Source organism: Austrofundulus limnaeus, unplaced genomic scaffold (genome assembly GCF_001266775.1).
Source record: "Austrofundulus limnaeus strain Quisiro unplaced genomic scaffold, Austrofundulus_limnaeus-1.0 Scaffold147, whole genome shotgun sequence".
Taxonomy (NCBI): Eukaryota; Metazoa; Chordata; class Actinopteri; order Cyprinodontiformes; family Rivulidae; genus Austrofundulus; species Austrofundulus limnaeus.
In genome coordinates, this window is record NW_013952549.1 from 325,484 (window position 1) to 336,255 (window position 10,772).

Here is a 10,772-nt window from a genome sequence, read left to right on the forward strand (position 1 = left end):
CACATTAATTGAGTGGAATAAATATGTATAGGCAAAAAAATTTCGACCTTAAAATCTCCTTTTTTAAGGGACACTTTAAAGTCTTCCACAATAATCTAAATTTAAGGGAGATCTAATGTAATAGATATCTGCATTCATTGGATGTTGTGTTTGGAATCACCTGCTTCGTTTTAAGGTGGTAAAACAAATTGTTTGTATTTATTCCTTTCTACACACTTTGCAGATTATTTTTTCTGCACTCCACCTGTTTAATCTGTGCGCGCTCCGGCGGGGTGACAATCATTTTGGTCGCAATTTGGAGTGCGCGCGCATTTGGCCGTGCGTCGTCGCGCTATGACCGCAGGAGAAACGAGGTCCAGACTGATTTTTGTGCGTCCCACCTGAGCACTGACTTCAGCGCTATGACCGCAGGAGAAACGAGGTCCAGACTGATTTTTGTGCGTCCCACCTGAGCACTGACTTCACCTGAGCACTGACTTCACCTGAGCACTGACTTCACCTGCACTGACTTCACCTGAGCACTGACTTCACCTGAGCACTGACTTCACCTGCACTGACCGTTGCCTCGCTGCGTGGAAATGAATGGAGAGCGAGCGACGTCGCCTCCCGTGTGTTGAGCCCTTCACACATGCCGCGGCGCACGCTCCTCCCGCAGCAGGCAGTGTGGTCGGTGGGCATGCGACCGGAGGACGCGCCGTCACGTAAATATGTAAACAGTTTGGCGCTCATTTTCACACACCCGAAACAGGTCCGGATAAGTTTTTTTCTCCCTCCTCATTTGCGCTCTCAGCCACGCTGCTTCCCGCTTCCTCTGTTTTGACTCCAGCTGGTTACATCTTCAAAAACAATTGCGCGGTTGGCCGGTAGACTACAGATCTCTATCATAGGACAAATTTATATCGTTTCTACCGTATATCGTTTATATCGCGCATTCCTAATCTACACAATGTTTTCTTCTCATATGGATGGTGTTTAAAACAGCCGAAGTGACTAAAAATAGGTGAACAACTGTAACATCCACAGGAGAGCCGTTTGGGATGGAGAAGACAACCTGCAGCAGCTGACGGGTGCAGGGTCAGTGATGTCAGCAGAAAGGGGCAGCTGCTGCTGAGCAAATGGGGGCTGGCTTATGAATGACAGCTATTCACCTCCCTCTCGTGCATCACATGAGGGTCACCTCCTACTCAGCACAGTGGAGCAAACAATATCACACTGTCTTCTGGTACAGTGGCGCCTGGTGGGGAGAGAGGAGGGATGGMGATAACCTGGTTCTTTGACCTTGAGGACTCGGGCGGTCCAGTGGCAAAGGAGGACAAAAGAGCGCCGTTATCTGACCTGACAAAACACGTGCTGAATCCAGACAGCAGCTCCTCTTTCCTACAGATGATGCTGGCGTTTGTGTTGATCTCCTCAGCTTACACAAAATGCAAACTAACTAACATCTTATTGCTGTACCGCTGTGTTCCCTGACGCCAACGCAAGACGGCGGAACGAGACAACGACCCAATTACAGGGCAACGCTAGGCTGTGATGGATAGCGGAGGGGGAACCGGAGATGTGATGATGGGAGAAGGTGGAGACGAGGTGGCGTCGATGGAAAATAAAAACCAACTGCAGGGCAGAAAAGGTTGAGCCAAAGTSACCAAGCTGAGAGGTTTATATACTCGTAAGAATCTCAAACTGAAAGGGGGTAACGCACCTTTTAGTAGCACAACAGTGTTGGCCAGATGATGCTGCAGCAACCAAACCTGCTGCCACTGAGTCAGAACGTAAACAGCAGCAGGTCTGACGCCGGAGCAGGGAGGGAGTTACATCATAGCAAACAAGGAGGGTCGTWTTCTTCCACAGCAACAACAAAATGCATACAAACTGATTAGTATTGTAAGTTGTTACAAAAATTCTCTTTCATGCTATCTTTCCTCACAGTTAAAGGAACAGCACCTTGTGTGGAACGCGCACACACTTGGAGAGACAGCTGCACACGCAGCACAAAAATAACAGACTGCATCAAGTGCTGTCAGGGAAAGCTCACACCATGGTAACTAAAACAAGGTGAAACACAGACTGTCTGTTGCATTGTGATTGAGAAATGTATTCCGTTGCATGTAGAAATTCCTGAGCTGTGACTTCTATACAACCACACATGAAGCCACAAACACACACACAAGAACTCACAGCAGTGAATGGCAAACTGATAGCAGTTCTACTCACAAGAGCTTCTCAAATCTGCGCTGGAATCACTGAACGGGAAAGAAATCCTCTTTTTCCCTCATCCGTCAAAGGATTTCTGTCACGCTGATCCTCCTCGTCTGCCCGTCTTTCACCAAAACACATTGCAAACGAGAGCGGCTGAAGACAGAGAGGCAGCTCTGCAGTGCTGAAACTCTGTCAGTGTGCTAATGCCTGGATCTGCCTGCTTGTGTTTCTCCCCTCCCTTCCCTCCCTCACTGTTTTCCCACAAGGTCAGTGGGTAGAACTGCAGATCTGACTCCTCCCTTGCCGTACAATACCCTCTTACAAGCTGGACAYCCCGGCAGTAATTACCATCATGATCCAGATTAAATCTTGGGTGTGCTCCTGTCRGGCCGGACTGGACAACACGCAGACAGGATTATTCCTTCAGAAGCTGGGTGAGGGGGTTTAGACCTCACGTAAACTCTGCAGGGGACAGGAGACAGACTAGAAACTGACAAAACTTCTCTTCAAGTGGGACAGTAGTTAAACCAGTGAGAAAATGTTTGGAATGCAAAAAGTAATCAGTCAGTTTATGTGTGCWGTTTGAAGTTGCAGGGATGCGTTGTAAATATTTTATACTTGACAGATATTGTGGCATAAAACTTGTGGTAAAATTTTGGGAATGTACTTGGTGAAAAAAATTGAACTAAAACAATTCCTACACACGAGGAAAGCTGGTAATGATTTTGGTCCTCAAAAATAAYATAAAAAAGCCAAACTTTTATTTAAACCAATGGTATAGTGCATTTTACGGTCTTCCTGTTTATAGTTTATTATTATATGCTTCTGCAAAGTTTTACCATTTTATTTTATGTGTATCAGAATGTTCAGCTTGAAGAGGACAAYCCTGTTCCTACTTGGGTAAATCTAGAGAGGAAATCAGTYAYGGCGAGCTCTCTCTCTGCTTTACTTTGCTCCCGGTTACCGTTTAATCATCCCATCTCAACTTATACTTCTAATCCGGTTGTACTCACACAATAAAAATCTGGAATCAGTGCAGGAGGTTGTTTAAAAGTACAGAATTATTATTGTCTGCTCCAGTATCAAATAACCATATGTTTGCTCCTTCACTAATGGACTCTGTTTTCACTACTTGGAGTTTAAAGAGAATAACTTCTCTAAATGATCTTTATATAGACAATAAGTTCGCCTCATTTGAACAGTTAGCACAGACATTTGACATCCATAAGTCACAGTTCTTCAGGTATTTACAACTGAGACATTTTGTAATGTCAAGCTCTGGATGTTTTCCTCTRCGCCCCCCAACTTCTCTTATAGATGAGATTCTGATGTGTAAGTCTGTAACAAAACGCTCCATGAGCAGAGTTTATTCTCTGCTCAGCTCATTTTCTGACTCCAATTTAGATTCTTTGAAGGACAAGTGGGAGATGGACTTGGAGGAATCCATATCAGACACAGTTTGGCAAAAAATTATTCAAAATATATATTCGTCCTCAATATGTGTGAAACATGTTATAGTTCAATTCAAGGTAGTACATCGCCTACACTGGTCTAAGGACAGATTGTGTAAATTCAAAAAGGATTTGGAGACGTGTGATCGCTGTAAACAATCTCCTGCCACACTTTTATACACATTCTGGTCCTGTCCAAAGTTACATGGATACTGGCAAGGCATCTTTGATACCTTTTCAGGACCATTTGGACGAACTGTTCATCCATCACCACTCATCTCTCTCTTTGGGGTGGCTCCAGCAGAAGCTTCCCTCAGTGAACATCAGAGGACGGTGTTAGCTTTCTGCTCTCTACTGGCTAGAAGACTTATTCTTCTTCGATGRAAGGATCCACATCCTCCAGTATATGGTCACTGGTTAAGAGAAGTTATGTCTTACATTCATTTAGAGAAGATTAGATATACTGTTAGGGGATCTGTAAACAAATTCTTTGACATCTGGCAGCCATTTTTATCCTACGTGGAAAAAATTTCCGCAGATAACTTTATGTAAAGGTCGAATATTGGTTCTTTGTACACAAACCTGTATCTTGTATTGTCTGWTATATGAATACAAGATGYATTTATGTTTTGTTAGTAGATCCGGTACAGGTGGGGAGGGATGTGAGGGTTCTCAGGGGTGTGTGTTTTTGTTAGTTTGTTTTCTGTTTGTGGTTTGTTAAAAATTCTAAAAAATAAAAAAATAAAAAAACTTTGAAAAAAAAAAAGAATGTTCAGCTTGATCAGGAATAGTGAACTGACTTTGTTTGTAACTTTTACAAGTTTTTAAACATTTATCCTTATTTAAAAAGTTGAATACAAAAGTTTTATAACACAGCAAAGATATGCTCCTTTTAGCATTTATCCACGGTCTGGTTGACTTTAGCTAGGCCTTTGCAAATTTTAGCATTTTGCTACTGTTTAGTTGTATTTGAATGTATTTACTACTTTGATCATTTTAGCTTTTATGGTTTCAATCAAAACATTTTAAGCTAGTTTTATCTATGGTATTGTAAAATTTAGCATTTAGCTACTTGTTAATTGTATTTAGGTTTTAGCTACTGTTTTACTCATTTTAGCTTTTAGCCATGATATAAAAATAGGTTTTCAGTTATGTTTTTGCTATGACATCGCAAATTTTAGCATTTTGCTACTGTTTAGTTGCATTCAGGTTTTAGCTATTGTTTGGCTAATTTTAGCTTTTAGCCATGGTTCCAAACAAAAATATTTTAGATAGTTTTTAGCTATGGTTTTGCCAATTTTAGCATTTAGTTACTATTTAGTAAAGTATACTGCACTTTGCTCATTTTACCTTTTAACCATGGTTCCAGTCAAAGCATTTTTAGCTAGTTTCTATCTGGTATTGCAAATTTTAGCATTAAGCTACTGTTCAATTGTTTTTAGCTACTACTGCTTTGCACATTTTAGCTTTTAGCCACGGTTCCAAACAATATTTTAGGTAGTTTGGGGGTAGTTTTTATCTATATGGTTTTGCAAATGTTAGCATTTAGCTACTGTTTAGTTGCACTCAGGTTTTAGCTACTGCTTTGCTGAGTTTAGCTATTGAGTAAAAACATCTCACTAAAGTAAAGTAAAACAAAATGACTTATCTTAAGCTGACATTTCAGTTAGAAAAGTAGCTCCAGCATCACCTTTAAGAGTCTTGTTGCGTCATCTTCAGAGGACCACAGCACATCCTGTGATGTGCTGACACCTGCTGGTCAGCTGTGGTATCACACATTTATGTGTGATACCACAGCTGACCAGCAGGTGTCAGCACATCACCTGCTGGCCAGCTGTGGTATCACACATTCATGTCACCTTGAGATTTATGTTCTGACATGAGATGACATGAGTTTGGCCTTCCAATGAACCTGATATGATCAAATCTAATGTCATTTGGATTTGAACACATAAGGACACGGATAGCTTATTTTTTTATATGTATATTTCAGGATGTCTGAAACAGCATGCACACCAACAGAGATTCAACATTTAAACATGCAACAAGATTTAAATGAAAGGTTGGGCCAGCCAACAAGGTTTTTTTTTTTTTTACAATGAAGAAAAAAAAAGGGTTAAAAGGGAGAAAACAAAATGAGAAACTGCAGATGGACACAATGTAGTTACAGTACAGACCCAGGAGGTGGAGGCAGAGTGTGTGATTGATAACACAAMGCATGAACATGGAGGTGTAACCAACCAGAAGCCAAAACGCCACTGTGATGTTACTGCATTTCTTTTACCTAATTACAAAGAAAGTATTTTAATATTACCCACAGTCTATCTTTGATATTTGGACTGTTTGCTGATTGGATTTGTCCYGCAGCACTGACTGCACTGTGGATAACTCACAAAAGGCACGTCACAGAGGAGCAGCTCATGACATGGCAACATTTTCAGACTACAGCATGTGTGCAGAAAATCATTTAAAAACAAGCACCAAACACTGGCTCACTGTCGGGTAAACGTATAGTCAAGCTCCGCTTTTAAAACTCACATTTTAAAATTTTATTTCACTTGAATAAATAAACAATTTAGGCCCCAAAATATTACAGTTTATGCCAATAAACTGCTATGTTTAAAAAAATGCATTCTTTTGTGATTTTTAAAAAGTACATGACTAAAAAAAAACACTGAAGTGCAAGGTAACTACATGAGGCAAAACAGCAACTTAACAAGCACAAAAATGAGTTACTGTAAATAAAATAATAACGCTGACGCGGCGTAGCCAGTACAGAACTTTTTTTCCCACAAATCTGGTGTTTCTCTCGTTTCTCCTTTTGTTTTTCACACAATATTTAAAAAATGTCTTCTTACAGGCTTTCCTGCAAATAACTGCTTTTCGAACGACCTGAGCTGGAGCCAGTAGTCATCAAATTACAGCCAAATACTCACTATATACAGCACACGCTGTCATTTATTTGTAAATCCTGTCCTGAAGATTAAGTTGAAAAGTTTAATTCAAGGCCATTTAGTCCCGTTTGAGTACCTGTCAGTTAGTTRYAAAACATAAATAAAAAACTTAATACAATACAGGACTTTAAACCTGAAAAAAAACAAGTATGCACTTAAAGTTATTAGATGACAAAATACAACCCAAACACTGTTACACTGCAGTAATCCAGGAACAAATACAGATTAGTTACGATTGTTGACATTAGACCATCTGATTGATCTGTAACTGAGCTCGAACAGCAGATCCGGTCAGGTGAACTACATCACAGTGTCAATGTAAAACAGAAAACAGAAGGAGCACCTGATGGTAAAAAAGCAGTTAAGGACCTGCAACAAAGTAAAAAAACAATAATAATAAAATACAGCCATGGCAGTTTAAGTCATGAAACTAAAACATTTCTTCAAATGACACAAGTCTCAGAAGGTGTTCGTGAAGGCAACTGAAAATGACAAACATGTCTTAGAATACTGTTTCTGAAGTAATACAGTGAAATCTAAAAACAGGTGGATCTATAGTGGTGAAACCTCATATTTAWCGCACTTTGATCCAGAATGAAAAGAGAAACTCTGTATACTGCTCAYGTTGATGCTCATTTCAGAACAATTCCACTACTTTGCTCTAATTCTGTCCCAACCGTTCCGTCGTTTCTACAATGAGAGTTTTATCAGTTACAAGCGTCAACGAGCCACCTCTTCACTGCAGTTTAGCAGGAAAAATCCTCCGCTGTGCAGCTTCAGGAACTTCCATGGGAAGTATTGTCAGATTAGGCAGAACATTCAGTGAACAGACTGGTTAGAAGCTGAAGCTTCAGAGCTGGGGCTTCAGCTGTGGTAGCTGGACACGGACGCCTGTTTCTGGGACAGACGCAACAGCTCCTCTCTGATGGCCTTGATCAGGGATGCGGAGGAGTGTGTGGGAGGGGATGTGTTGAGGGGTTGTGGAGACGTCAGATAGGCCACCCCCGAAGTGTCCAAGTGGGAAGGAGGTGCTGTGGGCTCCCGGGTTCCACACTTGTGCCTCTGGAAGATAGAGGACCAAAGGTCAGAGCAGTCCAGGAATTAAAGGAAGCAAAGAATGATTTGGGAATTATCTAGCTTTTGAAAACTATTCTTTTAAGCTGGCAAAMTTGTTCTTATCTTTGATATTTTCTGTTTTAATTCAGTCAGAAATCGTATTTCTCTGTAACTAAAACCCTTCAAATGTACATACATGACATCATAAATTTTGAAATCAGGTCAAAGTCATATAAAGACAACAASAGAGTTTAAGCTGTGTACTTAACCAGTTCATTTCTATTGTGTTAGAGCAAATTATGTCATTTTATTGGGGTGAGGGGTTATATTGACAGGATCAAATTATTGTGGGGGGTCATGACCCCCTAACCCCGCTGACCCCCCACAGTAGCATTGTTACTAAAGATTATGGAACAAAATCAGTGTTCACAGTAAAGTCCATGAAAATAAAACAGTTCCTGGATTGTTGGAAGCAACAGATAAAACATTAAGGTGGGGTCTGAACTACAGTGCAGTATGAGGGCCAAAATTATGACATCCTTATCAGGAGGCTATATCTATTCCTAAGCCAATGATAGGCTGGCGCTGGCAAATGAGAAGGAAACTAATCATTTGCATTAGCATTGGAGAGGCTAGTGAATAGCATGGATCGGCTGGCGTTAGCACTGGAAAGGCTAGTGACTAGCATGGATCGGCTGGCGTTAGCACTGGAGAGGCTAGCGACTAGCATGGATCGGCTGGTGTTAGCACCGGAGAGGCTAGCGACTAGCATGGATGGGCTGGTGTTAGCACTGGAGAGGCTAGCGACTAGCATGGATCGGCTGGTGTTAGCACNGGCTGGTGTTAGCACTGGAGAGGCTAGCGACTAGCATGGATCGGCTGGTGTTAGCACTGGAGAGGCTAGCGACTAGCATGGATGGGCTGGCATTAGCATTGGAGAGGCTAGCGACTAGCATGGATAAACTGGCATTAGCATTGGAGAGGCTAGCGACTAGCATGGATAGGCTGGCGTTAGCATAGTAGAGGCCAGCGACTAGAATGGATCAGCTGGCGTTAGCATTGGAGAGGCTAGCAACTAGCATGGATCGGCTGGTGTTAGCATTGGAGAAGCTAGCGACTAGCATGGATCGGCTGATGCTAGCATTGGAGAGGCTAAATAAAAATAAATGGTTTCCAAATTTTAAATAATAAGCTTTATTCTAAACTAATAAAATGTGCGATTCACTTACTACATCTTTTTCTGCTTCTGGTCTGGAGAAATTGTCTTCATGATAATGGTTCCAGCCTAAGCCCCCATTCTGCCCCGGAGCCGCCCTGATTCCTGCTGGGTAACCATTCAGCCGGCTGGACAAGCCCACTTGTGTGAGATGATGAAGCTGGGCTCCTACAAACACACACACACACACACACATCCACATCCACATTTATAGCAACAGAGATATTTTACCTGACACTAAATCCTCAGCAAACCTCAAATATACAGTACTTTGATGCAATCAACCAAGTCGAAAAAGCACTTTGCAGAGTACTGCGCTCAATATGCTAAATGCCATAATCTATTTCTATTACTGTAGGTCGTGATGGGAGACAAAACATCAGCTCAATAAATAATTCAGGAGAGAAAAAACAAAGCTCTTGAAGTTTGACCTGTTTATTGGTTGAGTTTTGTATCTAAATTAAAGGGATTTTTAATGAAATGAGTGACTTGTGTTCACATATTTGGTTAACTCCTAACTAAAACCTGAATAACTGACTAGATTAAACAAAATAGCTATTGCTACCAAACAGTTAATAAAAATAATAAAAAGCTTCAGCATCACTTCTGGATTTAGTTCAGCTAAGCCATTATGTAAAGGCCTAACATGAATGATCATATTTTATGYTGTACGTTTGCTTTATCTCTTCTTCATGTAAAGATACTGTACTGAAAATGACAACAAAGCAGGTATAACCTTATTTACTAATCTATCATCGCTCTGCTGCATCCCTATCTATATTCCAAGATGTCACAAAGCTTGTACAGTCGTAGCCTACGTTCCCAGGATTTAAATTTTCCAGTGTTCTCTCAGTTCACACCGAACTTGAAAAAAAAAAAGCTTTCTTCTATTCTGCTCAATCTACACTGCAGCAAGAACTGAAACTGTCCATTTTGATCCCACAAAAACACATTTTACAAAAAATGTTACAGATCTCTCTTGCAAATGAGATTACCTGTTTAAATTAAAGTAAATAAAATAAAAGTTGTAATGCAAAAATAAGGAGCCAGCAGCATTAGAGATGATTTTTTTTTGTCTGAAAGCACGCGCGTGTGCATGTAAAGTACCTGCAGCCCCGCCCACTGGACGTGGTCTGGCAGACGAGGGTAAGTCATCGGCGTAGAGTCCCCTGCTCGAGTACAAGCTGTCTGGCTGGAGCAGCTCTCCAATCCCTGCTGCTTCTCCTGGTGGCAGGAAGCTCGAGCCAAGGCCCTGTCTGAAACACAAAGAAAACAAATGCTGTCATTTTGAATGCATCCATTTCTCTTAAAGCAGGTAGGATTTTTTTCTTTAAGAGTCCACGGTATCTGTTGTGAGGTAGAATATATTATATGTATTGTAATCACGTATCCTTGAACGTTTTACAATCACAAACATGCATGTGAAAAATCTCTACGGAGAATGTTAGGAGATTTCTGCTCAGACCTGATCTAATAAACAGATAAAATAAAGATGATTCCTCTTTTATTATTTATAAAGACCAGCTCTGTGAATTCACCAGAGCAAAACATTTACTATGTAAAAACCAAACGTATTTTGAGTGTTTCGAAACAGAATTAAATGCAAAATGTGCCATACAGTTTTGTACACAAAAGTTTATCTTTTTATTGACTGTTCTGCTTACCTTGGAGTCAGGCCTTGAACTGAAGCAGAGGACATCTCAGTGAATCTCTGGAGGAGACAAAAAGACGTGTGTTATGTCTACAAAAAAATAAATAACACTGGACCATGATCTAAAGAATATTTTAATCTGAAAAATATGAAATAATAAGTGTCCTCTCTTCTTCTTCTTCTTCTTCTTCTTCTTCTTATTATTATTATTATTATTGTTATTATTATTATTATTATTATTATTATTA

The 10,772-nt window shown here is 40.6% G+C and overlaps 2 protein-coding genes across 16 annotated transcripts in view; both read right to left on the bottom strand.

Annotated features, from left to right (window-relative positions):
* Window positions 1–2,642, bottom strand: part of mical3a (microtubule associated monooxygenase, calponin and LIM domain containing 3a) — a gene marked incomplete in the record, with an annotated part of 99,324 nt that extends 96,682 nt beyond the window's left edge. For 7 of the 14 annotated variants that reach the window (XM_014016527.1, XM_014016526.1, XM_014016531.1 and 4 more), the window contains 1 exon segment: window positions 2,212–2,401. 14 annotated transcript variants of the gene reach the window in all.
* A 3,539-nt stretch (window positions 2,643–6,181) lies between these two features.
* si:ch211-1e14.1 (UPF0606 protein KIAA1549) overlaps window positions 6,182–10,772 on the bottom strand; it is a 40,635-nt gene continuing 36,044 nt past the window's right edge. For both annotated transcript variants that reach the window (XM_014016540.1, XM_014016538.1), the window contains exons 18-21: window positions 10,538–10,584; window positions 9,981–10,129; window positions 8,887–9,041; window positions 6,182–7,663 (exon numbers count right to left, since the gene is read on the bottom strand). In XM_014016540.1, coding sequence (XP_013871994.1) covers window positions 7,466–7,663; window positions 8,887–9,041; window positions 9,981–10,129; window positions 10,538–10,584 — 549 coding nt within the window. In that variant the 3' untranslated portion in view covers window positions 6,182–7,465. The remainder of the gene's footprint in view (window positions 7,664–8,886; window positions 9,042–9,980; window positions 10,130–10,537; window positions 10,585–10,772) is intronic.